The sequence below is a fragment of the Aspergillus karnatakaensis genome (assembly GCF_047715665.1).
Source record: "Aspergillus karnatakaensis strain CBS 102800 unplaced genomic scaffold BJY04scaffold_37, whole genome shotgun sequence".
Lineage (NCBI taxonomy): Eukaryota > Fungi > Ascomycota > Eurotiomycetes > Eurotiales > Aspergillaceae > Aspergillus > Aspergillus karnatakaensis.
Window position 1 is genome coordinate 240771 of NW_027395749.1, and position 25829 is coordinate 266599.

Here is a 25829-nt window from a genome sequence, read left to right on the forward strand (position 1 = left end):
TAGATCTGAGATGAGGTCCAGGTCCCGCTCTGCTATTGTGCCTCAGGTGTCAAATGTCTTGGCTTGTGTGTCCGCATCCAACTAACTACAGTCAACTGCCAGTGTTCTCGTCTCCTTAAACAAATCTTTTTCATTCGGATTTGGTACAAACATTCAAATCCTAGAGCATCCTCGAAGGATGCAAAATGCCATTCACTTCCATTATCAGCCCAATGACTGCTAATGCCCCCCAGTTGAAATCCTACTCTTGGCCTATTAGTTCAGCTACAGCAAGGCTGACCCGGTAAGCCATCCAGCCTCTTGGGGGTTATGTCCCCCGTCCGTGAGGGATGCTCTCTCAGCCTCTTCAAGCCTTGTTTGCTTTGACGCTTTTTGACAAGGCATCGACGATCGGAGACCCGGACCCTGCCCAGCCCCGGAGCGATATCACAATGCCCGAGTCTCCGGCGCTACGCAAGATGATCCATGCTCCATTTTCCACGTTACCTACGGAGTAGGCAGAATTGTGTAAGACCAATAGATGTTAGGCCCGTGAGATCTTCCTGCAGTATGAGATCCCTCGAGAATTAGTGCTCCAAGTATCTGTAGGTATATTACTGTAGGTAGGTAGCGTGTCAAGATATCATTGAACACCGAGTGGAATGATGTCACGGACCCTGATTGAACATTTGCTCCGTCGGAACGAGGATGCCGCGGCGGTCACCAGAGGCAGAATGGGTGTATACAGCAAGCCAGCACGAGGCCCGTGAGATCTGCTCTCCTCGACCGGAGGCTCTTGATCTTTGCCTAAAACAGCTGTTTTACATTGCCCGAACAATCCCTTGCGCCCCCGCATTTCTGATATAGATCAGTCCGTATGTTATCGCTCTTATCGCCTGCGTTTCTTGATTTTCAGCTCGCGATCAGAAGCTGACTGCGATGCTCCGCCTCCCCGGTGGACCACGGCTAGTCTCCTCCCCATTTGATCGCTTCGTCTTGCGCCGCTCGCTTCGAGTACCACGGCCTCCTCGTCGTTATAACTTCCATCGTGACCTCAGCCTCTCGCCTTTTGCCTTTGCAGAAGTTTCGACCCATTCTGCCTCTTATTCATCGCTGTGACACAAGGGGTTATGGTCCTTGAACTTTCCGCTCTCACAATTTATCTGATGGGAAGTCCACAATCTCCACCGTTCGTCTTGCGGGTTTCGGAACACCCGGCCTGCTCTTTGATTTCTAACGATTGAATCGAGTCGCAACGCCACATAAAACCTCTACCCTCTACTTTTCAGGGTCGCTGGTGACTCGCGCTTTACAAGATGTTCGGCGGCTGGTTTGGGGGTAAAAAGCCCAGTCCTAATGGCTCAACGCAGTCGCTAGATTCTTCGTCAGAACTGCAGGATTGTATGTATTGGTCCCTCATTCCTGCGATTGTGTACTCAGTTGCCTAACACCTTTGCAGTGGAGGACGCCATCAAAGGTACGCCTGGTCTGACGATCGTTGTCTACTACATAGATGATGTGCGCTAATCTTACCCTTTTGATCTTTCACACCAACAGCCGCTGAGCTTATTCTCAACGATGATGTTGATGGTGCCGAGGCTGGTCTCTCAGGTCGAAACTCGTCCTTTCACCTGGTGCGTTTAGTCTTCGAGCCCGGAACCGCGTTGCGACTCCACTGACCCAAATAATCCTACAGCTTGGAAGGGCCGTGGTGATGTTCATCAAGGCAACTCTAGGGTTTGAGCAAGATATCATGCGCCAAGGTTTGATGGTCTTCATCCAGTCTGTGCCTACACCGTCACATTAACTCATCTTCTAGCGGCGGAGCGACTGAATGATGCCGAGAACAAAGCGTACAGCGACCAGCAGCGCGCGAAAAGCCATGCTCAGTCGCCATATATTTATCACTCGGAAATCTATGCACCTGGATCGGAGTTCGTTCTCTGCCAGGCAATGGCTGGACTCATGAGCGCTGTTGTCGGCGTCCTCAACGAGAGTCTCACAGAAAGCATCAAAGGGTTCTATAAGCTCAGGAAAGCCTACTTCGCGCTGGACGCGGTGTTAAAGATGGAGGAGAAATTCATGCAATCGAGATCGGCGGGAGTTAGCAACGCGCCTTCTCCAACACCGTCTCTAAAGGGCAAAGACGGTGCTGTTACAGTGACTGAGAACCTATCTGATCTCAACCTCAACGAATCTGCGGCTGGCCCGGTATCGAGCAGTACGAGTACATCAGAGTTGATCAACCTCGACCCAGACTCTGATATTTTCAAGAATCCAATTGATGTCTTCATACATTCAGGAGCTAGTTTCTGCTATGGTGTTCTTCTCCTTCTCATTTCGATGGTCCCCCCTGCGTTCAGCAGGCTTTTGAGCATCGTCGGATTCCACGGAGACAAGGAACGGGCGTTGAAGCTGTTATGGCAAGCTAGTAAATTCCATAATTTGCCGGGTGCCATTGCGGCGCTGACCATTCTTGGATATTACAACGCCTTTGTTCGCTACTGCGACATCATGCCGGATGCTGTGCCTGGTAAGGATGGGGACATTCAAGGCTACCCTCAAGAGAAGCTCGAAGCGCTCCTGACCCGGATGAGGGAACGATTTCCCAAGAGCCAGCTCTGGCTTCTTGAGGACTCCCGCATGAAAGGTGCCAACCACAGGCTTGATTTGGCTTTGGAGCTCTTGTGCACGAAGGAGCAAAGCCCCCTGAAACAGGTCGAGGCGCTCAAGGTGTTTGAAAAGAGCCTTAACGCGATGTACCTCCACAAGTACGAACTGTGCTCTGAAGCTTTCGTTGACGTTCGTATCACCAAATTCTTTGCTACAAAGGTGAGCTAACCATGCATAGTGTGCCGATCTCAATTCCTGGTCTCGTGCCTTGTACTTCTATATAGCAGGAGCCTGTTATGTCAGTCTTTACAGAGAGCTCGCTGCAACGGATCCAGAGAAAGCAGACGAACATGCTCAAACCGCCGTAAAACTTCTCCACAAGGCACCCCAGTTTGCAGGAACCAAGAAGTTCATGGCCCGCCAGCTTCCATTCGATGTTTTTGTCGTCCGAAAAATCGCCAAATGGGAGGCGCGCGCAAAGGAATGGAACGTTCCTTTTGTCGACGCTATTGGTGTCGACCCTATCGAGGAAATGATTTTCTTTTGGAACGGACATAGCCGCATGACACAGGACCAGCTTACAGAGTCTTTGGCCAGACTCTCCTGGTCCGAATCCGAAGCCAATAGGACGTGGTCTCGCGAGGGGCCTGAGGAGAAAGGCATCTACCAGCTTCTGCGTGCGGGAGTGCTACGCTCGATGCGCCGACACGAGGAAGCGAAGGAGATCCTCCGCACGGAGGTCTTCCCACTCGACCGATCTGTCTTCAAGGGCCGCCACAAGGATGATTGGGTTCATCCGGTCGCGCACTTCGAGATGGCAGCAAATCTGTGGATGGAGCGGCCCACATACATCGTGCAACATGGCCTGTCCTCACTCGAGCAATCAAAGTCGCTGGAATCTAGGGACTCACAGATCCTTGAGCGGGACCGAGTGCGAGAGTGCAAGGAAAACCTGCAAAAGGCGGCTCGTTGGGAGAGCTACGAGCAGGAGGCTCGCTTTGGGCTGAAGGTGACGGCTGCGTTGGAGGCTGTTGCAAAGTGGGAGAACCAGCACTCTGTTCAACTAGAGTGAGTGCTTCAGAATGTGCATATCATATAAACGACATTTGTACATGTATATCCGTTAGCTTGCAATGATAGACTGATTTTGACCGAATGGCAATTTATTCTCTTCTGCTTACTGGACTGCACGCTGTGCAACTAACCCCATGGGTTACACGGAAGTTCTGCCTGGTACTTCAACGCCAACCTCCCGTCATCTCAAGAATTTCCCTCACGTCTTCTTCTCACCGATATCATTCTCAAGATTCTCGAAATGCAGTCCCAAATCCAATCATCGTTGATCACTATGAACCCCCCTTCAGACCCCATCCTCGCCATCGAGAAGCTCCGCCAGACAAATCCCGACACCACCTTCATCCGGTTCCAGTGGATCGACTACTCAGGTGTTCTTCGGGCAAAGATCCTTGTTCTTGAGACAGTTCTTGCCTTGGTCGGCGATGGCAAGGTCCTACACACCCCTCCGATATCATTCCATTCTACGGTGGATGAGCTTATGATGCGCGGTGTTGAGTTATGCGGCGTACATTGGTTGATCCCAGATTGGTCATCGCTCAAGCAGAGTGCCAGACCAGGCACAGCAACCGTGATGTGTGGGGTTTCGGAAACAACACCGTCGTGTCCTTTGCCCAACGGAGATCTCTGCCCGCGACAGGCACTCGTAAGGGTCTTGCGCAAGGCTAAAGAGACCTATCAGCTGGACTTCCTTGTAGGATTTGGGCTGGAGTTTCAAGTGATGAAGCTGTCCCACAAGAAGGACGCGGAAGAAGAAGGTCCGCTTGCAGTCCCTTACAGCCGCGGCCTAGGTGGCTTCGCAGTATCTGGCCTCCTCGACCCATGTTGGGGGTATGTCGAAGAAAGCGTACAGCATCTCCGCACCCTCGGCGTCCAAATCACCAGCCTCCATACAGAAGGGTCACAGCGCGGGCAGTACGAGATTGCCTTGGGCCCGTTACCCCCGCTACAGGCCGTCGATCAGCTCGTGCTCGTGCACAGCGTTTTGAAGCAGATTTTCAGCAATCACGGCTGCATGGTGACTATGTCGCCCGTACCGACTGTCAATACTGGGCAAGGAAGCTCGCAGATGAACGGCCTACACATGCACGTATCTCTCCAGCCTACACGGCTGGAGCAAGAAGAATCTTTCCTTGCGGGTATGCTGAAGCGACTACCGAGTCTCTGCGCATTCCTCCTACCATTGGAGGTTTCGTACCAGCGGCTCGGTCAGTTTCTACTAGGCGACTGCGTCGCATGGGGCACGGAAAATCGCACGGTACCAATCCGTAAGATCGGGACGGGACACTGGGAGATACGACTTACGGAAGCGACGGCGAACATGTATCTTGCTCTGGCGGCGGTGTTGAGCGCCGGTATGTTAGGGTTGGAGGGCCGTGAGCCACTCACCTGGCCGAATTTACAGACTGTGCCTGATGAGAAAAAGGTTCAACTGCTACCCCGGTCTATGTATGATTCGTTGTTGGAATTAGAGAGTGGCTGTAGAGGGCTGGATGTGATGCTTGGGGAGAGGCTAGTCCGGCACTATATTGAGTTGAAGCGGCATGAGCTGGCGCTGGTGAAGAAGATGGGGGATGAAAAGGCTAGACAGCTTTTGATTGAAAGATTCTGATGGGGTTCTACTCACTAGATTGCAGAGTAGATACTGAACAAGGGTTCCCTTTGTAAATACCTAATGCTGACAGCTGAGCTAGTTGGGCGCCCCACCGTCTATCTTTCTCTCTCACTTCTCTCACTTTGCCAACTCTCCTTCTCATCCTGTCCATCATGGCTTTCCCCTTTAATGTTGTAGAACACGTCCTTCCTGGCCAACATATCCGAGAGTTTCCCCAAAGTATCAAATGCCGCCAGGAAACACCCCTGAATCTCTCCATAAAGCAGTATACACCGCTGGACCAGACCTCCCCAATCCCGGACAATGCAGTCACCATCATCGGTGTACCGGGAAACGGATCGCCCAAGGAAGTCTATGAGCCGCTGTGGGAAGACTTGTATCGCCAGTTGCAGAGGCAGTCCGTGCCATTGCGTGGGATCTGGGTGGCCGATGTCTCTAACCAGGGCGCGAGCGGGGTCTTGAATGAGGATGTGCAGGGTGATCAAAGTCAGCTTACCCTCTGTATCACTGTGTGTCAACAGCTGCTGACAAGATGAACTAGCACACTGGTACGACCACTCACGCGATCTACTACATATGGTCAACCACTTTCGCAACGAGATTCCCCGCCCAATTATTGGCGTAGCGCATAGCATGGGGTGCGCTCAACTGTGAGTGCTCGCGCCAAACCCAGAAACTTTCACTAAGTACACAGTGTCAATCTTGCCATCATGCACCCCCGCCTCCTATCAACCCTGATTCTCTTCGAGCCCGTCATCCTGGACGCCCCCTTCGGCGGCCCAAACCCAGCCTTCATCTCATCCCGCCGCAGAGATCTATGGGAAACTCCCGAGAAAGCCACCTCATCACTCACCAAGAGCCTTCGAACGTGGGACCCACGCGCCCGGGCCCGGTATATACGATTTGGACTGCGGCCTGTGCCCACGAGCCTCTACAATCCAGCGACGGATCCAAAAATCCCCAAGACAGCCATGACACTAACCACAACCAAGCACCAGGAGTCATGGAGCTTCATGGTCCCAAATCTCGAGCCTGAGAGCGCCGGTCTCGACAGACTCCTACTTCCTGACTGGGATGCCCAGAAGGAACGATCCGCCCTGTTCTCGCGGCCCGAATGCTGGTCCTCGTTCCGAAATCTCCCCTTCCTCCGACCCGGTGTTCTCTGGGTCTTCGGCGGTAAAAGCTACCTCTTCCCAGGGGAGAAACGGGCAAGCAAAGTGCACATCACAGGGACCGGGGTTGGCGGGAGCGGCGGCACAGCGAAGGGAATGGTCGAGAGGGCTGTTTTGAAGGATGGAACACACACGCTTGTCTTTGAGCAGGTGGGGTGGTGTGCTGAGGTGTCCACGGATTGGATTGGAAGGTGGTATAAGGGATGGCTGGAGGATGAGAAGTTCTGGCAGGGGTATAAGAGCAAGAACTCTGATGAGCAGATGCTGAGACTGTCTGATGAGGCTCTAAAGGCTGCACAGAGGCCGATGGGGAGTAAGCGGCCTGGGTCTGATTCGAAGCTTTAGCACCATTACCTCGTCCAGATCAATTTATATATACACTGTGTATATCCACAATGCTGGCTCTCTCCCGGCCTCTGTAGAAGTACCATACACAGGGCCAATAGTTGACAGATCTTCATCTTTGAGTTGAGAAAAATGCCGAATCTAAGGCCTTAGCAGGAGGCTAGCTGGTAAGGGTTGTAGAGTCTCTTTGAATCAGAAAGCAAGTCACTCAGCATAAATACTACTTCCTCCCCTTTGCAACCCCCATCAACCCATTTACAATCTCCAAATACGCAGCCCTAGGCACAGGCAAACAAACATGCCCCGGCACACACCAAACCGGCTGCGCGAGATCAACGTCCGCCCCAGCATCAACAAGCACCCTAACAACCTCATGATATCCCATCTCCATAGCAATCTGCACAGCCCTCCCACAGGAGAACATAGCAGGGATCTTCGAATCCCTGACCTCACCACCCTCCCTTCGCCCACCAAGATCATGGTACGCAACATTCGGATCGGCGCCATGCTCAAGTAGCAACTGGACCAGAGACAGATTACCTACCCTTGCAGCCCGGACAAGCGGCGGCGTTAGATCTTCCAGGCTAATTGTCCGAGAGAGATTCGAGTCGTAGTCCCAGTAGAAGGGATTGGGAGGTAGAGGCTGGTCTGAGTCTTCAAAGTCGCAGCGCACCCCGTGGGCGAGTAGGATCGTGACGAGAGCGGTGTCTTGCTGCTCGACTGCGAGGGCGAGGGCTCTGGTGCGTGCGACTCGGTCGGTTGTTCTCTTTACCAAGCTTTCTACCAGATCGGGTGAGTTTTGTAGCACGGCCTTGATGAGGGCCGGGCCTTCTCGGGATGGCTTGGTGGTGGTGAAGTCTGCGTCGGCGCCGTGATCTAGGAAGAGATGCACTAGATCAGGTCTTTCGTGCTCGACGGCGTATTCTAGTGGTGTTGTTGGTTTGCACGTGAGGCTGTCGTTGGAGTCGACGAATCGGAAGTTGAGATTAGGGCTGTAGTTGAGGAGCTGGGAAAAGAGATGGCTGTTGTAGCCGGCTTGCAGTGCTGCAGCGAGAGCTTCCTCTAGCTGTTGTTCTGTGGGACATTCAGATACTGTCCTTGGTGTTGTCGTTTCTTTTTGCATCGCAGCCTCCTGCTCCTCCTCTCCCTCGCGTTTGGCAGTAACCTTCTGATTAGTGGAAAGATTCGAGAAGTAGAGTTTTCCTTTAGCTGACTCCCATATCAAGTCCCATTCCTCCTGTTGAGCGTCCTTATTCGTCTTGCTTATGGCATTTCCACTACCACCAGCTGACCGTACAGATCCCATCACTTCCATCATAAATTCATCAAGTTTTCCCCATTCTCCTCCCAAGTGCTGCATAACTTTGACTTCATATGTATGGGGCTCGCGCCAGAAGACCATTGCTGCATCATGAGGTTTAAATGGCGGTTCAAGTTTGCGCTGAATGCACTCATCCCACTTCCAACCAGCAAGGAATGGATGTGCTTTTACCCCGTGGACGCCATGTGCACCCAAGCGGCGTGTCGGGTCTTTTTCAAGGAGACTGGCTAGAATATCTTTTAGATCTGATGGCAGCGCCACAGGGAGCGGGGGGTCATTGTGTATGATCCTTTGCTTCCGCTCGCTGTGATCATTGTGGTAGAACGGGGGGACCCCTATCAGGATTTCATACAGAATGACTCCCAGATTCCACCAATCCCCGGCTCGAGAAGGCTCTGTGCTGTTGAGGAGAACCTCAGGTGATGGATACGGCGAGAAGCCGGGCAAAATGCAGTCGCCGGCCTTCGACGGCTCCAACGCGAAGAGACTGGGTTTGCAGAAGCTGAGATGACCGGACGAATCGAGAAGGATATTCTCTATCCTCAGAGAACCAACAACAATGTTCTTTCCATGCAAGTACTCCAGTAGACAGATCAGCTCCGCAGCATAAAAACTAGCCGAGGCAATGCTAAGCCGTCGCTGTCTTTGCACATGGTGGGAAAGATATCCTCCGCTACCAAGTGGCGAAAGGAGTTCCAACTGGCTATCAGTGTCAGGGGAGATGAATGCGAACATAAGCGGTGCGATAAAAGGATGCTGAATACCAGAGTGGAGGCTCAGGCTAGATGCAATGTTACCACAACCCTGGGGTTGAACATCAACAATCTCCAATCCATAGCTTCTGCCCGACTCTTTCTTCTCAACATAGAATAGGTCACAATGGTCGACCACGTTCAGATCTCTTCCTTTCCTTCCACGAACGCTCCAACTTTGCCTCGCCGTCAACGGCAGAGTCTCCTTTTCAGTGTACGAGATCTCCAGACTCATACCCCCAGTCCCCTCCTGAACATCTAGCTTCTGTGTCCCCGAACCGATCAGGTGCGGATTAACCTTAACCAGTCCAAGGAACATGCGCCCAGGCCCACACTGAGCCCCAAACTTAGGGTCGTCGCAGCTACTGACAAACAGCGACAAAATCAACTCCTCCTCCTTTGCCATCCCTGCAGGAAGATCAAATCTAAACGGCCGGTGCCAAGCTACCCAGGAGATGTCTCCTAATGCAGGGGTGCAGGTCAAGGCTTCCGAGGAGAGCTGGGATCCTGCATACTCTGCAATCACATAGGGGCGCCATCGCTTGTGCCAGCTCTCAGGGGTTAAGGTTGAGTCTGGGAGGGTCAAACCGTAGGACCAGCCGAGCTTGACGGTTAGGATTCCTGTCGGCATCTTGTTGGAAGTGAGAGAGAGCGTGAGGAAGGAGGGAATAGGGGAGAGGGGGGGTTTATAGTTAGATTATTGCTAGCCACGTGATCTGCACAGCCCTCCTTCCTAGACAGGTCGTTCCTTGAGTCCCAACTACCTCGCAGCTCATCTGCTTCTCATTACAATTTACTTGAAGAGCTCGCCCTCTGTACAAGGTATTCAACCTACAACACCCCCACACAAACATAATAATCCGGCCACAACCCCGCACAACTCGTCCCAACCGCCGGATTCCACGCATAAAAGTCATCCAGCGCAATCCCCGCCTCGTTCGCAATATCCCAGCACCCATCGCCAGAAACAACAAGGTAGAAAGTATCACACCTCGACACCATCCCCGCCTGCGTAGGCGTAGGCGTCGCAATCCCATTCCCAGCAGTCGTCGTGGTCGTACGGGTTGTTGTCGTTGTTGTCGTGGTCGGCGACTGGCCTAGGATGCCGACGCAGACGTAGTAGTCTGGCCAGAGCCCGCCGCAGTTGGTTCCCACGGCCGGGTTCCACGCGTAGAAGTCGGATAGGGCGATGCCGGCTTCGGCGGCGATGTCGAAGCAGCTGTCGTTGGGGACTACGAGGTAGAAGTCGTCGCAGGTGCTGATCATGCCGGCTTGCGTGGGGGTTGGGGTTGAGATGCCGTTGCCGGTGGTGGTCGTAGTTGTAGTTCTGGTGGTGGTGGTGGTGGTGGTGGTGGTGGTGGTGGTTGTACCTCCAGACACGGTACCGACGCAGACATAGTAGTCAGGCCAGAGCCCCCCGCACGAGGTTCCAACGGCTGGGTTCCAGCTGTAAAAGTCGGCAAGGGCTATACCATTATCTGCGGCGATATCGAAGCATGAATCGCCGCTGACTACGAGGTAGAAGTCATTGCAGTTGTCGACCATGCCTGGCTGAGTGGGTGTGGGCGTCGCGATGCCACCGCCAGTAGATGTAGAGGTAGTCGCGCTGGTAGTGGATGTTGGAGGCGCCGTCCAGGTTGGGCTCTGGCTGACGAAGTTGATCTGCACGCAGTAGTAGAACCCCTCAATCAAGGAGCAACCGTCTCCGAGTCTACCGGCGCTTGGGTTCTAAATGGGTCAGTTGGTGGTTATGTCAAAGTATAGAAGGACACCCACCCATTCCTCAAACTCCTCTTGGGTCATGCCGTAGAAACGCCGGATTATGTCGCATGTCATGCCATAGGAGCTCTCTATCCACGCACTGCAGAGCTGTGATGACCCTGGAGCGGGAGTTCCTGGCGGAGCCACCAAGTAGGCGTCCGCCAGGCACAGAGTAAGGGCAGAAACAAAAAGTTGGAAAAGTCTCATGGTGCTGGTTTGGGGGTGAGGAAGTGGGAGATTCGCAGCATGAGCATCCAAGAAATAGAGAGGGTGATGGCAGACAAGGATATTCTGTTTATTAATCTGGGCCATCTATTTATCACCCTCAGCGCATTACCCGCCATCGCGAATAGTTGCACTCGTCCTGACTCGTGGTTAATCTGGAAGAGTATACAGCGCGAAGCGAGGTTACTCGATGAGCATGAGATTTTAGGTCGGTGCAGAGGATCTGCATCCTTGCAAATTAGCTGCCCCTCGCAGTCTGCAGACTTGGGCCCACAGCGAGGGTGGCAGTGTATGGCGGAAATTAAGCTAGGGTCTTGGTTGCAGGTTAATTTACTATAGTTCGTCAGGCCATAGAGACACGGCCCCGAGGTCCGTGGCGCGAATGATTGCCTGTCAGGGACTAGAGCACTAGTATAGGCCTACTAGAAGTAAGTAGGCGTCTTGGCCCTGTGTGTGACCACTTTAGCAAGCGGCTGAAGAGGTTCTCTCCAAGAAGACTTGAGGACTTGAGGTTACATTCCTCAACACATGCTGGACTCTGTGCCTGATCCTAGCGAGCGGCTGAAGATAATCTCACCAGATGACATTAGGTTGCATTCCTATACAGTAAGTAAGTTACAGACCATCAACGATACTATACTGTACTAGGGCATGTAGTAACTATTCTTATCAGCTTCCAGCCTCCCCGTCCGCCTTGGACATCCATCTCTCTTCTATCGACCTTTCCAATTTTTGTTGACTTCTTACGTTCGCTGTGAACTCGGTCACAATGCGCTGGATTTACTCAGCTTTGCTATCTCCCCTCGTGCTTGCGGTTCTCGCCAACGGCTCCCCAATCGCTGGAGATTATTTCTCAGATGTTGAGGAGCGCAACGAGACCTTGACTCTCTTTCGCAGAGTCCGAACTGGTCCTAATGGCGAGCTCCTGGATCCAAAGACAGCAGCTGATCTTTTTCTGCTGGATGACGGACCAGGAGGATGCCAGGGGCAGGAGGCTACTCTAGATGCGTGGGTGGAGGAGTCCATGCTACTCCATGCCGCCATTGAAGAGCTGCATCGAAATGTCGCAGGAGATAGATCCAAGATGCTTCTTTGGTTTACCTGGTTCGGTATCCAGTTTGACCGCAGCGGACAAGTGGATCTGGACGACGACTTCAATGAACAAGTCTGGAAGAACATTGGAGGTATTGACACCCCTTGCACTTGCTCAGAGCAGCACGGATAAGTAACGTTTGCAGACCACATTGCGCGTGTCTCCAAGTTTCTTGCTGGAGGTGGGCTGGAGAATCCTCAAGTGGCCGGTGAGAAGCCTCGCATGTTTTGCGGACCCGAGGCCGGCGAGATACAGGACTGGAACAGGGCGGTCACCAAGGACAAGAATGGAGAAGATGTTGTTGCCACTGAAGATGAGGAGACTGGCGTCAAGACTTACCTCAGGCTTGGAGACGCTTTCCCCTCGGCGTCCAGCGACAGCAAGACTAGGGCTTTCTGGTTCGAAAGCTTCAAGGGATATGACTTCGACTACGCCGGTCGAGATACCCTCTGCGACCCCAATCCAGAGGATGGGAGGCGACGCTACGCCAAAACCGCGCGGCCTACGAGTTCCTGGCCGCCAATCACCATTCGAGCGCCAGAGTTTGAATTCGGCAAAGCGAACAGGCACATCTTGTTCTGCCCCCCGTCCTTCGATCCCTCCAGAGGTGCTCATTCCTATCCCTCCCTCGCAGAGGCGATTGACGAAGACAACTATCCAAGCGCCGGCTCGCGCATCCAAAGTGAAGCCCTGAACATGATGCTGCCCGTGAGCGCGACTCTCTACCACGAGCTCTACCATCTCACCGATGACGACAACACCAAAGATCAGAAGTGTATGCTTAATCCTATCTCCCCATCGCCTCTGAACTCCGCTAATCTACTCCATCCAGACCAAGCACACGAGATTCTAAGTCAGGCTCGGAGCACGGACACCAGAGTTGGAAACTCCCACAACCCAGAGACATTCACCTTCATTGCCACCGCCGCCTATCTCTATCTACGTGCCCCGGCAAGCGAAGAGCCCTGTTTGTACATCTCTCCTTTCCCTGCCAAAGCTTCAGACCCGTTCAATCAGAATCGGGGACAGTAAGACGCACAAGGCAGTTGGCGTGCTTGCAGCATGTAACCCTACTAGTTAGTCTCATGGGAGTCAGATAGTCTAGCAATTGGATCCTACATAGTCAGGTAGCTCTGTACAGTATCATACAGCTGATTCCTGATTCTACAACTGAATAAATAATCCAATTTCGGTTGCATGCAGCCAAGATTTGGAGACAGCTTACAACTGTTGTTGTAACTGCTGACATCCGACGCCTAATACCCTCATGGCGTGCATTAAACAGAAGCTAATTTAGCCTTACAGGGGTGTATAACGGTCAACCCCTCATCATGCAACGCCTGCATGCTGCAGGTGGCGAGAAAGACACCAGGACATGACTCGCCAGAGTAAATGAGTAGCTATGAGTCTTTCTACGCTAATCATGCAGGAGCAGCAGAGCCTTCACACGCTAATTTTCTGCAGGTCAGCGCACATCCAGGGACCTAGGGACCTACTACCGGAAACGTGGTGCATTCTGCGCTCCCCTTCAGCGCTAGTTATATTATACTTATATTAAAATGTTACTCTGTTCAGCTGAAGGAGTACAGGATGCAAGCGAGCATAGTTCAGCTTACAGCCGCAATTTGTACCAGGTAGTTACAGTTGCCTTGTGACATGATCCCAAGTCAGAGTCACCGGCCGAATGAAACCCTCCACGGGGGAAAGGAGAGTAAAGGAGGTCTGCCCGAGGAGGCTCAGCTTAATCTGGCTTAAAGCAATCCACCTGCAGTGGCCTTCATAAGCCCTCCAATTCAGGACCTCCTGCCCTTCTTCCTCAAGCATCCTTGGAGGCTCTTTCACCTCCTCCCTCAATCTTCTTTCTGCTCTCCGAACATGAGACCCCCGTCTTTGGCAGCCGCCATTCCCCTGGCTGTCTTATGGCATCTATCAGGGGTATCGGCAGCAAGCAATGCCAGTGATGCTGTCAATGCATACTTGGCTTCACTCTCAATCAAGACTGCAACGGGACCAACGCCTGGCAGGCCAACTGACAGCGCAAGTGCTCTTGAAGCCGTGCTGTCGGGAAAGTACTCCAACCTGCATTACCAGGGCAGGGACAGCTGTCCCGTGGGCTGCAGTACTGTCGGCCCCGACACCAGCGCCTGGTATCTTTACGGCAGTCTAGGCCGACTCGACAAGGCTTGCAACGAGCCAGTGCTGGTTGATTTTGCGCTCTCCAACACCATCGACGACGGCAATTCTCAAGTTGCCATCTCTGCTTGTACGGCTGACTACACCGGCGAGACCAGTTCCGACTCGACTGCAACCTGCGCCTCTGATGAAGTCGATCAAGTTAGAAAGACCTCTGCGCTGCATCGTGTTTCCTCCGGCCCTTCCTCTGCGGAGCGTGTGGAGGATGTTGTTACGGCTCTAGACAACTTGAAGGGATTTGTACTCTCCAACCCCAGCTGCAATGAGACCATCAAGTTTGCTTATGCCCGGGATCTTGCTGTGGGTATTTACGGCGGATCAGGCCTTGCAGGCCAGGGTGTCCTTGGCCAGGCTTTGGATCTCCTTATCACCCAGATCCGAGACGATGGCGCCGTTGCAAATAGCGTCACAGTCGAGGCTTGCAACTCTCTAGCCAGGTACTCTCTGGGTATTATGGTCGATACAACTGGCGACTTGGGCGCTGTTCAGCGTGGAGTGCAGAGTTGGAAAAACGGCACCTGCACTTCCACCCCACAGAACCGGGGAGCAACAAATGGGTGGCAGAGAGTGAGTTTTATGGCACCCGTTGCATCAAATGGTACAACGACCAACTCCGCCAAGCGCGCATGGCGTCGTGATGAGTGTCGAACCATTCAAGTGGAGGGGGGAGATTCTTGCGCCTCTCTTGCTGCAGAATGCGGCATCACCCCAGCTGAGTTCACCGAGTACAACCCGGGCTCTACCTTTTGCGGATCGCTGCGTCCAGGACAACATGTCTGCTGCAGTGAGGGTACCCTTCCTGATGTTCGGCCCAAGCCTGACGAGGATGGCTACTGCTTTGCCTATCTGGTCAAAACGGGCGACGACTGTTCGCAACTCGGAGCAGCCAACGGGTTGACCAACGAGGAGATTGAGGAGTTTAACCAAGACACCTGGGGCTGGAATGGCTGCGAGAAGATCTTCGCAGACTATAACATCTGCCTGAGCGAAGGTTACCCGCCCATGCCAGCAAGCGTCCCCAACGCTGTCTGTGGACCACAGGTCAATGACACAGCCAAGGCACCCCCAGGAACTGACCTGAGCCTTCTCAACCAATGCCCTCTCAACGCCTGTTGCAATATCTGGGGGCAGTGCGGCACTACGGGTGACTTTTGCACCGAGTCTGAATCGGAAACCGGGGCCCCAGGAACCGCTGCTCCCGGTGAAAACGGATGCATCTCCAACTGCGGAACGGATATCATCATTGGAGACACCCCTAGCGATAACTACAACATTGCCTACTTTGAAGCCTGGAGCTGGGACCGACCGTGTCTGCGGATGAGCGTGAACTCAATTGATAGCAGCGTCTACACGCACATCCACTACTCATTCATCGAACTCAACGAAGACTTCTCCATTAACATTGACAAGGTTGACGACCAATTTCCACTCTTCCTGGCCATGAGCGGCATCAAGAAGATTGTGGCCGTCGGCGGATGGGCCTTCTCAACAGAACCGGAGACATACCACATCTTCCGCGAGGCTGTGAAGACTCCAGAGAACCGAGACACCCTCATCACAAACATCCTTGACTTTATGGAGGAGTATGACTTGGACGGCGTCGATTGGGACTGGGAGTACCCAGCCCAGCCCGATATCCCTGGCATTCCCCCAGGTCACGAGGATGAGGCTACTGGGTTCTTCCTCTTGCTGAGCGAGCTTAAAAGCCGACTGCCTGCGGGCAGAACCTCGTCTGTCACTGGTCCTGCCTCTTTCTGGTACCTGCAGTACTTTCCTATTGATGCTATTGCAATGGTCACCGACTACCTGGTGTTTATGACCTATGATCTGCACGGGCAGTGGGATTATATCAACAAGTACGCGACTCCAGGCTGTCCCTCTTACGACCAAGGACTAGGTAACTGCCTCCGTTCTCACGTCAATCTCACCGAGACGCTCAATGCGCTGTCCATGATCACCAAGGCTGGTGTGCCCTCTGACATGACCATTGTCGGTGTCAGCAGTTATGGCCGTTCATTTGAGATGACGACCCCTGGGTGTTGGACGGAGCAATGCACATATACTGGCCCTGAGTCCGGCGCATACCCAGGACGCTGCACAGAAACCCCAGGCTACATCTCGGACTTTGAGATTGGGGAAATCCTGCGCACAAACCCTAGCGCCCAAGATCTCTGGGATGAAGAATCATACTCGGATATCGTTGTCTTCAACGAGACTCAGTGGGTGGCGTACATGAAGCCGGAGAACAAGGAGACCCGCGAGGCTCTCTATCCCACGCTGAACTTTCTGGGGACCGCAGACTGGGCCGTAGATCTACAGGGCGAGAATGGTGGTGGAGACGGCGGCAATGATGGAGATGGCTCTTCTGGCGGAACATACTATATCGACCCCGAGGTCTGGCTCTCTGACAACCCTGTAGTGACTGCACCCCCCGGTGCATCTCTCATCTGGCCTCCCATGCCGTTGGCAACCCCGACTACCATCAGCTTTGAGCCCTGGACCACCAGCGTCACATACTCTGCGCTGGCAACTACTACGAGTACGCTTCCTGATGGCTCAGTCACAACTAGCAGGTATTATGAGGCCGAGTCGTGGTTGACGGTGATTACGATTCCTCCGGGTAAGACACCACATGCATGACTATTAGTACACAGCTAACGTGTATAGTGACAACTACTGCCATTCCAGTGTGGGGAGTCACTGTTAGTGAGGACTCAGATGACGAGGGTACGGTCGTTATTCTGACCAGCTCGGTGCAACCCCCTCCGTTCCAGATCAGCGTTACCCCGTATGCAGCCCTAATAGCCCACAATGATAATGACTGTGACTGACACTGCCTCTCCAGGGTGCTAAGCGGAACCACCTCCATTATCGGCGCAACTGAAACAACGACCATCACCCATGATGTTGTAGTGTGGGACTCGACGACCTACTCACCACCCCCAGAGACAAGGACCCTCGGTGGCACAACAACAATTATCGGAGGAACAACGCTGCCCCCTACTCAAATTACAGTCACTCCAAACCCTCATCCCACATCCACCCCAGACCCTGACGATGAAGACCCTGTCATCAACATCAATACCCCGACGGTGTCCCCAGGAGATAATATAACACCCACAGCGCCACCCGGATGCCCAGGATGTGGCTCGCCTTGTGAGTTTACCTTGTCCTGCTTCTTGCCACTCTGCTCTGACTTACCATGCTTTAGGTCTTCTCTTCTGTAACCCCGACTGCCCCTTCTGCCCACCCGGGGTGTTCGGTCCCCCTGGCGGCGGCGGTGGGAACAACGACAATCCCGATGACGATGACGATGATGACGACGACGATGATGAGGAAGAAGACGACGACCCAGACCACACAATCTTGTACGTCTCTCTCCAAGACGACCTCTTCCCAACCGCCATGCCTGGCGCAGGCGACTTATCATCCATCCACGACGAGGTCATGTCGGCAGCCAGCGAGCATTTTGGCATCACCACCACAACCACCACAACCACAAGAACAACGACAACCACCACCACGCGCCCCCCAGACCCAACCCCCACAGCCGACTGCATGTTCTGGGACACTATCTTCTTCTACACCTTCCAGATCTACAACATCGACAACTGGGCCGAGGAAGACGGCGGCGAAGCCCTCCGCGACGAAGAAGAAGGCTGCGGCGCAATCGCCAGCTGGGAGTGGAGCGACGAGACCGACGACTCCTACGCATACGTCTACTTCACCCTGCCCTTCTTCATCAAAGCCGGGTGCGTGGAGCGTGCCATCGTCTCAGCCGGTGGACCCAGGCTCTCCTGCGAAGGCGGGGGTATCGGTCCTCCGATCAAGCGTGATCTTGGAAACGGGAACGAGGTCCAGTCTAGCCAGGACATCTACAAACCGCGAGCGTATGATCTCTCTCCGGTTCAACCTCTCAAGGCCCGCGATGGCGAGAAACAACTCACTACGCCCGTTTTCCCGCCGTTCTCGGAAGAGTGGCTGGAGGAGTGTCAGGCCTTCTATGAGCCTCTCAACGAGGAGGCAGGAATTCAGTCGGTACAGGAGCATGAGGAGTATGTGCCGATGACGTGGGATGAGAATAGTGGTCCGGAGCCTACGGCTGCTGCGAGGTTGTAGGAGTGTTGGTGGAGAGTAAACCAGTTGTTGTTATAGACAACTCTAAGATATCTTTCACAGTCTGGTAGATGACCTCCATTTTATAGTTATATAATCTTCTTCGAGTAAAACACTGGCAACCACTGAATGATTGAGAATCTAGTAGGAGATTTGTGTTTGGAGTGCCCACGACGGGTGTGAGTAGGGTTTATAGGATTGGTGGGTGATCGTTTACATGATGAGAGAAGCAGGATTTCATATGCAAGACTTTAGGGAATCCTTCATCCCATTCTCCTGTTGACGAGATCAGTAGACTTGACTTGGCTATGGTCAAACTGAAACCAGCACTGGGGCTGGGTTGGACGCGCGTTCGTATTCTCGTACCGACGATTCAGGGTGGATCCATACCTACAGACGGACCAGAGGGCCACTCTATTCTATCTATAAGTAAGTTCTCGCCAAAGTCGAGAGAATCAAACTCAGTCACTCCTCAATCTCAATCACCATGGTCAAACTCGAGCCCTACCGCGGCGACTACTACCTCTGGGAGTATGTCCCCTCAATGGCGGCCTCCATCGTCTTCCTCCTCCTCTTTCTCGCCGCCACTGCATACCACACCTGGCAAGCATGGAAGACCAAAGCCCGCTTCTGCATCCCCTTTGTGATTGGAGGCCTGTGTATGTTCTTACCCCCCTCTGCTCCTGTATCTACTCGTCTAATCCCCGCCCCTCTCCCGACAGTCCAAGTCATCGGCTACGGCGCCCGCGCAGACTGCACCAACAAAACCGCCCAATTAATGCCCTACATCATCCAAAGCGTCTTCATCCTCCTCGCCCCCGTGCTCTACGCCGCCTCCATCTACATGTTTCTCGCCCGGTTACTAATCAGCGTCGCCGCCGAGAAATACTCCCTGATCCGCATCCAATGGCTCACAAAGACCTTCGTCGCGGGGGACATCATCTCCTTCCTGATCCAGGGCACCGGCGCCGGACTGATGGCCATGGACGGCATGGCCAGTATGGCCAAGGGCATAGTGATCGGCGGCCTGATGATCTAGATTCTCGTCTTTGGATTCTTCATGGCCACCTCTTTTGTCTTTGAGCGGAGGATGAAGAGGGTCCCGCTCGCTGCGGAGTCGGCCTGGAAACGCTACTTGTATCCGCTATATGCGGTTAGTGGGCTGATCATGGTGCGCTCGCTGTTCCGCGTTGTGGAGTATGCGATGGGGAATAAGGGGTATCTGCTGGCGAATGAATGGCCTTTGTATGTCTTTGACTCGGTGCTGATGTGGGCGGTTATGGTGATCTGGGGGTACTGGCATCCTGGCACGATTCGACAGGAGGTGCAGAGTACCCATTCTCAGCTGCTGAGCATGACCAGCTTTCAGAGCAAGGTGTAGGGCGAGCTGGCTTGCTTTTTTTAGGTTTATTTTCTTCTGCTGGCGTTAGATGTTTTGATGTTTTGGCTTAGAATGGATGGAAATAGATCGATCATACCTCGTTCAACTGCAGCCAGAATAACTCCTTGAGTTGAAAAGACTATACCCTGCAACAGCCGAGACCAGACCATCATTCATGATTCTTACCAAGTGGTTCGACAATTTTTGAGCATTATACAAGGCTGTAAGGATCAACGCGGCACATAAAGTAAGTGGATGTCTATAGGTAGGAATGTGCAACTCTAAGCCCGACCAACAGGGATATCAAATGCTGTGGCAGTAACGGTCCTGACAGTATGGATCAGAGTGCTCGAAGTGCCAACATGGAGAGCATAGTCTCCCGCGTCGACGGATCAGATCCCTTTCTCGCTGTTCCAATAGGCAAAAGCCCTTAGCGGGATCATAATATCCACCCATCCACCCTCTCCCGCTTCTAGCTGTATCTTCCCGAAGCCAGCGAGCTCCTTCAGGGGCCGTTGTACGGACGTGTTGGCCGGGGGCTGGATGTAGACCTGCACAACTTCACTTCCGCGGACCGGGCCGGTTGTCTCAACTCTCACCTGCACGCAAAAGGGTTTGCTAGCTCCAGAAACCGATTGAGTGGATACTCGCACGGAGGCGTCGTCGATCGTAAAAGTGGTATAGGAAAGCCCGAACCCGAAAGGGAACAGGACGCCCTCTGGGTGGCGGTCGTGATGGCGATAACCGACCAGGACGTCTTCCTTGTACTCCACAACGCGACTCTCCACGTTACCTGGGAAGTTTGCATCTGCGAGGCAGTCGTCGAGAGCTCGAGGGAATGTGACGGGCAACTTACCGCCTGGGTTGGCCTTTCCAAGTAGCACGTCCACGATGGAGTACCCTGCTTCTTGACCGGGGAACCAGGCCTGGACGATGGCTGCAACCTTTGAAGCCCATGGCATGCTGACGGGAGATCCTGTTGAGTTGACTACAATCGTATTTGGTTTAGCAGTCGCCACTGCCTCGACAAGCCTGTCCTGGCTTCCATCCTTGGGGAGTGCGTAGGACGCGTGGTCCACGCCTTCGGTCTCCCACGAAGGCGTGTGGCCGGTAAAGACAATAGCAATGTCGGAGGATCGAGCAGCTTCAACAGCAGGGGAGATGAGGTCGGCTTCGTACTCGGCCTGATGCATCATTCCCAGGGTAAAGGTAATGAATCGGTCGCCAATAATCGTAAGTCCGCTGTCGGAGCAGTCGGCAGATGTGGCATAGATCTTGATCTCGTATTTTTGACCCTCGACAAAGTCGTGTTGCACATGGACTGCGGTGGAGGCACCCAGCAGGTTGCCCATCAGGTCGTCGGAGCAGTTAGCCTGCAGCACAACCTCTCCGTTGATAGTCACGGTTGCTTCCCCAAATAGATTGAGCGTGATATAATGAGCACCACTTTCAGAAGGCCTGTAGATACCCGTCATCTCTGCAGTGTGGATATTCTTTTCCTGGACGTGATGCAACGAGGCGGCCGGTACGACGAGCAACTTCGGGAGCGTTGCATCTGTAAAGGTTACTCGGACATCAAATCCGGGTTGGCCCTCGCTGGTGGTCACGTCTGCAGAAATAGTGGGCAAAAAAAGTGTTATCCGAGCACCTTCAGCATACTTGAGCTCGCATGACCCCCCGAGAGCCTCAGAAAATGCGTCGAAAGGGGTGACCTTATGGTGGCTATTAACAGCAGCCGATCCGCCTCCATGGCCGAGATACTCCTTGGCGAGGCCCAGTAGAGCAATGGATTTGTATTCTTGGGGATGCAATGGAAGTATGTTCGACTCGTTCTTGAGAAGGACAGTGCTCTCCGCCCCTGCCTGCTGGATCAGGGCTCGGTGTTCAGCAAGGTCGACGGCCTGCTCCTCGGTACCATTTCTAGGGGGACTCTTGAACGTGTCGGTCTGCGCCAGAAATCGCAGGCAAGATGTCACGCGGGCGTCTAGAGATTCCATATGACCTCTCCACTCTGGAGGGCCTCCTGAACTGCGTCAAATGTCCGATGAATGGGCGGGCCAGGCATTTCCAGATCCAGGCCAGCGTTCAACGACGCAGCAGTTGAGTTCGTTCCTCCCCAGTCGCTCATGACAAGGCCTTTGAACCCCCAGTCTTCCCTTAGGACTTTCTTGATCAGAAATTCGTTCATATCAGCATGCGCCCCGTTGACGGAGTTATACGCAGTCATGACTGCCAGCGAGTGGGCGTCTTTGATGGCGATCTCGAATGGCCGAAGGTATATCTCGCGCAGCGCCCGCTCACTGACTTGTACATCAACCTTCATTCGGCTAGTCTCTTGTTCGTTGGCCGCATAGTGTTTGATAACCGCCCCGATCCCGTTGCCCTGCAGTCCTTTGATGTACTGGTTTGCGAGAGATCCTGCGAGAAAGGGATCTTCCGAAAACGATTCAAAGTTGCGGCCTCCCAGCGGATGACGGTGTGGACAGACGGTTGGCGCTAGTCTAGAGGACACGATTAGAGCAAAAGTATACAGCAGGAGGACAGGACATACAGCACATGGGCTCCCTTGGACTTGGTATCCTCAGCCAATGCCCCGCCGATGGCGTTTACAAGAGCGGTATCCCATGAAGCAGCCAGAGAGACGGAGGCCGGAAAGCAGGCGCTGGACTTTCCTCCCACAAAACTCTCACCGCGAGCGCCATTGGGGCCATCACTCATCTTCAAAGACGGGATTCCCAGCCGTTCGATCGCAGCCGTATGCCAGAAGTCCGCACCCGCCAGGAGGCTGCACTTTTCTTGCAGGGTCATCTCCTGAATAAGAGACGCCCAGTTCTGCTTGGAAATTACGACCGCTGCCATGGTATTGGTCGTAAGTGTGAATGCCAGAAAGCAAGCGGTACTATCTGCTTTTAGCCTTTTGTATATGCAAGTCGAAGCTGAGGTGATAGCTGGTCTAACCCTACATTCGGCCGGATCTGCGGAAAACAGCTCGGATTGAGCAGCATCCGGGAGCCAATTGGGCCTGTGGATTGGAAGCTCCGGTCGTCAAGCAAATTTAGGCGAAAAGACATGGCTCATCATATAGCCCTGATGATACTATACCTTGCCACGGCTAAACTTGCCATTGCCCCGGGCTTGGCTCGTCAAAACCTTCCCGCCAAAAGGAGAAGGATTTCCCCGGATCTCTTATGGTCTGGGGAAGTGTATAGATCGGGACTCTCGCACTCTCGTGGAAAACTTCTTAAAGCTCGTGGAATTCCCGGTCAACCCATCAAACCAAGACCAAGGTCACCATGGCTTCCCACTCCCAGTTTGTTGAGAAAGCGTCGGCAGCAGAGATTGAGCGTGCTGCCTCCGACGGGCCTGAAGCTGGAGCGTGGACCAATGATTCGAAATGGGAGACTGTCAAAAGACACCCAATAGCAATGGCATGTTGTAAGAGACACACCCACAGCCTGCTCTGCGTGAGGTAGATACTAATCTATCACTGCGCAGGCTGCTACATGCTGTTTACTTGTATCATGTGGGGTTATGACGGGCTTGCTTCGGGGGTAAGAGACTACGGGCAGGTTCTCGAGCACATACTAACCTGTGAGTAGGTCGTCTTGTCACTCCCTCAATGGCGCCGAGGCTACGGTTATCTCTATCACGGCCAATATGTGATTGCGGCAAAGTGGCAGCTCGCCTTTACCGCTGTCTCGATGGTTGGGCTTGTGGTTGGATGTGCCCTGACCGGTCTGATCGCCAATCGATGGGGCCAGAAGATCTGTATCTTTGTTGGCCACAGTAAGTGCTGGGCTCTATTCCGACTCCAAGAAGGATCCTTTTACTAACCGTCGGCAGTCATCACAGTCGGTGGAGTATTCTGTCAGTGGTTCTCGGTCGGCAACATGAGCATGTTCCTCGTTGGGAAGCTGTTGACTGGAGTTCCCCTTGGAGTCTTTGTGACCACCGCCCCGGTGTATTGCGCCGAGGTCGCGCCCCAGAGACTTCGTGGAATCATGGTGGCCGCCGTCAATTTCAGCATTGTGACTGGACAGGTGATGGGATACGGCATCATGCGTGAAACGCAGAAGATCATGCAAGGCCCGAATTCGTACCGGATTCTGTTTGCTGTGCAGTGGGGGTTCGCGGCAGTCGGACTTCTCTTTCTATACTTTATTCCTGAATCTCCAACACGCCTGGTGGCGCGTGGCAAGGTCGAGGCCGCCCGGAGGAGTATTCAGACATTATATTCCCCAACCACAGAGGTCGATCAATTGATCGAACAGATCCGACTCAATCTCACAGCCACCGCAGAGGAGAGTGCGGGATCTGTGAAAGACCTCTTCAATAGGGCCAATCGCATCCGAACCCTTGTTGCTGTTAGCGTGTTCTTCATCCAGGCCTGCTCGGGGATCTCCTGGATCCTCGGGTATATGGGGTATTTCATGCAGCTAGGAGGACTGGAAGGCGATCTGGTCTTTGATATATCGCTTGGAATCACGGGGGCAATGGCGGTTGGGAACATGGCAAGCTGGCTGTTTGTTGACCGGATGGGTCGGCGTGGGTTGATTCTTTCAGGTTTGTGAGCCCACTATCCCTCTACATTTCCAGCGGAGACTGACTAGTCTTTGCTACACAGGATTACTCTTCTGCACTGTAAGCCTGGTGATCAACGGAGCCCTTGGGTGCTTTCCAGAGAAAGGGCGCCCTGTCCTTCTCTTACAGGTCAGCTTCATGGCTGTTTGGGGGTTCATGTACCAGGCTTCGATCGGCTCAGTTGGCTACACGTTGATTGCTGAAGTATCGACTTCTTCCCTACGCAATCTCACCCAGTCGCTTGGTACCGTTGTCAATGTTCTACCGATCTGTATATGGTCGTTTGCGCTGCCATACATGGTCAACCCAGACCAGGCGCAGATGGGTGGCAAAGTTGCTTTTGTCTTCTTTGGAATCCTTGTTGTCTGCGACGTATTCGTGTTTTTCTTCTATCCGGAGACCAAGGTATGTACGATTCCATCCTGGGCTAGGAATGTGATACCAATAATCTTTGCCTCTCATAGGGTCGCACGTTTGAAGAGATCGATGAGCTTTACGCCAGAGAGATTCCGGCGCGCAGGTTTGCAAAGACTGACCTTGGGCCCCAGTTTTTGCGAAGGCGCAATGGGGAGGAAAAGGTATAGATAGTTAGATAGTAGGTTGGGGTGGATGAGTGGGCTGCTTTCGACTAGTTTTAGCATACCAACACGTTATTTAAACAGTGATTGGTTGGTTCGTGAGTTAGTTTAGTAGCTTGGCCAGGACCAGAGTAGAAGATATAAGATTGGCTGGCTTCGCCACACTCACCTACGGGGCCTTTTCACTTACCCACCGTTCAGTTGATCTGAGCTTAGCTGTTACCATGGACAAGCGCCCTCGCCGTGCCTGCGACGCTTGCTACATTCAGAAGATCCGTTGCCAGCCCCAGGGCGAGGCTCGTGCTCTTCGACGAGAACCCTCCATAAAACCATCCACGGATGGGGAGGAAGATGGCCAGAGGAGATGTCGCCAGTGTCAGCTCCTGGACATAGCATGCACCTTTGAACGACCAACGAAGACCAGGGTTGTTCCGACAACACCCAGCAGACTATCTACTGAATGCTTCAGTGGATTGCAGTCAAGCTCTGCTTTTGATCTGCCACGAGATCAACTTAGCGGCGCTGATCCTCTGGATTTTCAATCCTTGTCTGGGACCAACTCGCACACTCGAACGTCCCTCTGGGCCTCGTTCAGTGCCTGTTCAACAGGGACCCTGGACAGAATATTGCAGTCCTTCTTCCTCACCATCTACCCGATAACCCCCGTGGTTTGCCCAGCTTCGCTCGAGGCTTATTTCTCCAACCCTGATTCGTGCAGCGTTCCTGAGCCGGAGGCTTTTAGCCTCGTCCTGAGCATATGTGCTTACTACATTGTTACATTCCCCAGGAAGTTCCATGACTACAAGGCACAGGACTGCAACCTCCGCCCATCCTCCTGCCGCGAGTTCCTCCAAGAGTGCGAGGAATTCATCCAATCTTTGCGACCACGGGAGTACTTTGAAATCGGCTCGCACGCCAAATGCCTCACTGCCTATTACATGACGCTTGCCGCGGGCCTCATCGGGCTTCCTGGAAGAGCTTACTGATGCTTGAATGAGATGCGAGGTCACATTCGGCGACTTGGCTATGA

The 25829-nt window shown here is 53.4% G+C and overlaps 10 protein-coding genes across 10 annotated transcripts; 7 read left to right on the top strand and 3 right to left on the bottom strand.

Annotated features, from left to right (window-relative positions):
- The first annotated feature begins 768 nt into the window (after positions 1-768).
- BJY04DRAFT_193684 (TTC39/IML2 family protein) lies at positions 769-3752 on the top strand. The gene is made up of 7 exons (XM_073711943.1): positions 769-854; positions 950-1380; positions 1439-1456; positions 1537-1613; positions 1676-1742; positions 1799-2781; positions 2831-3752. Exons 2-7 carry the CDS (start codon positions 1296-1298, stop codon positions 3662-3664), a joined length of 2064 nt encoding a protein of 687 aa, XP_073569348.1. The 5' UTR covers positions 769-854; positions 950-1295; the 3' UTR covers positions 3665-3752.
- Positions 3753-5433: 1681 nt separating this feature from the next.
- Positions 5434-6798, top strand: BJY04DRAFT_220130 (putative toxin biosynthesis protein; the record flags this gene model as incomplete). Its single annotated transcript, XM_073716777.1, has 3 exons — positions 5434-5767; positions 5823-5931; positions 5976-6798. 3 exons carry the CDS (start codon positions 5434-5436, stop codon positions 6796-6798), a joined length of 1266 nt encoding a protein of 421 aa, XP_073569349.1.
- Positions 6799-7018: 220 nt separating this feature from the next.
- BJY04DRAFT_229066 (putative protein kinase) lies at positions 7019-9502 on the bottom strand (the record flags this gene model as incomplete). Its single annotated transcript, XM_073718976.1, has 1 exon — positions 7019-9502. One exon carries the CDS (start codon positions 9500-9502, stop codon positions 7019-7021), a length of 2484 nt encoding a protein of 827 aa, XP_073569350.1.
- A 200-nt stretch (positions 9503-9702) lies between these two features.
- BJY04DRAFT_208653 (LysM peptidoglycan-binding domain-containing protein) lies at positions 9703-10839 on the bottom strand (the record flags this gene model as incomplete). The annotated part of the gene is made up of 2 exons (XM_073714012.1): positions 9703-10599; positions 10648-10839. The coding sequence occupies 2 exons, from the start codon at positions 10837-10839 to the stop codon at positions 9703-9705; spliced, it is 1089 nt and encodes a 362-aa protein (XP_073569351.1).
- Positions 10840-11626: 787 nt separating this feature from the next.
- On the top strand, positions 11627-12982 carry BJY04DRAFT_208654 (uncharacterized protein; the record flags this gene model as incomplete). The annotated part of the gene is made up of 3 exons (XM_073714013.1): positions 11627-12041; positions 12096-12725; positions 12783-12982. 3 exons carry the CDS (start codon positions 11627-11629, stop codon positions 12980-12982), a joined length of 1245 nt encoding a protein of 414 aa, XP_073569352.1.
- An 843-nt stretch (positions 12983-13825) lies between these two features.
- On the top strand, positions 13826-18262 carry BJY04DRAFT_229074 (class V chitinase Chi100; the record flags this gene model as incomplete). The annotated part of the gene is made up of 4 exons (XM_073718977.1): positions 13826-16763; positions 16811-16931; positions 16989-17299; positions 17355-18262. The coding sequence occupies 4 exons, from the start codon at positions 13826-13828 to the stop codon at positions 18260-18262; spliced, it is 4278 nt and encodes a 1425-aa protein (XP_073569353.1).
- A 484-nt stretch (positions 18263-18746) lies between these two features.
- Positions 18747-19640, top strand: BJY04DRAFT_220134 (RTA1 domain-containing protein; the record flags this gene model as incomplete). The annotated part of the gene is made up of 2 exons (XM_073716778.1): positions 18747-19274; positions 19299-19640. 2 exons carry the CDS (start codon positions 18747-18749, stop codon positions 19638-19640), a joined length of 870 nt encoding a protein of 289 aa, XP_073569354.1.
- A 392-nt stretch (positions 19641-20032) lies between these two features.
- On the bottom strand, positions 20033-22499 carry BJY04DRAFT_220135 (glycoside hydrolase superfamily; the record flags this gene model as incomplete). Its single annotated transcript, XM_073716779.1, has 3 exons — positions 20033-21586; positions 21643-22141; positions 22192-22499. 3 exons carry the CDS (start codon positions 22497-22499, stop codon positions 20033-20035), a joined length of 2361 nt encoding a protein of 786 aa, XP_073569355.1.
- Positions 22500-22933: 434 nt separating this feature from the next.
- On the top strand, positions 22934-24805 carry BJY04DRAFT_220136 (general substrate transporter; the record flags this gene model as incomplete). The annotated part of the gene is made up of 6 exons (XM_073716780.1): positions 22934-23075; positions 23136-23191; positions 23240-23426; positions 23484-24203; positions 24265-24626; positions 24686-24805. The coding sequence occupies 6 exons, from the start codon at positions 22934-22936 to the stop codon at positions 24803-24805; spliced, it is 1587 nt and encodes a 528-aa protein (XP_073569356.1).
- Positions 24806-25023: 218 nt separating this feature from the next.
- On the top strand, positions 25024-25785 carry BJY04DRAFT_220137 (fungal specific transcription factor domain-containing protein; the record flags this gene model as incomplete). Its single annotated transcript, XM_073716781.1, has 1 exon — positions 25024-25785. The coding sequence occupies one exon, from the start codon at positions 25024-25026 to the stop codon at positions 25783-25785; it is 762 nt and encodes a 253-aa protein (XP_073569357.1).
- Positions 25786-25829: the final 44 nt, after the last annotated feature.

What these genes read in the sequence shown, in the direction of transcription:
- BJY04DRAFT_193684 (XM_073711943.1), top strand. Translation starts at nt 1,296, where the DNA reads ATGTTCGGCGGCTGGTTTGGGGGTAAAAAGCCCAGTCCTAATGGCTCA. An exon ending in GAAACTCGTCCTTTCACCTG is followed by an intron (nt 1,614 to 1,675) that starts GTGCGTTTAGTC and finishes ATAATCCTACAG; the next exon opens with CTTGGAAGGGCCGTGGTGAT. An exon ending in GCTCTGAAGCTTTCGTTGAC is followed by an intron (nt 2,782 to 2,830) that starts GTTCGTATCACC and finishes AACCATGCATAG; the next exon opens with TGTGCCGATCTCAATTCCTG.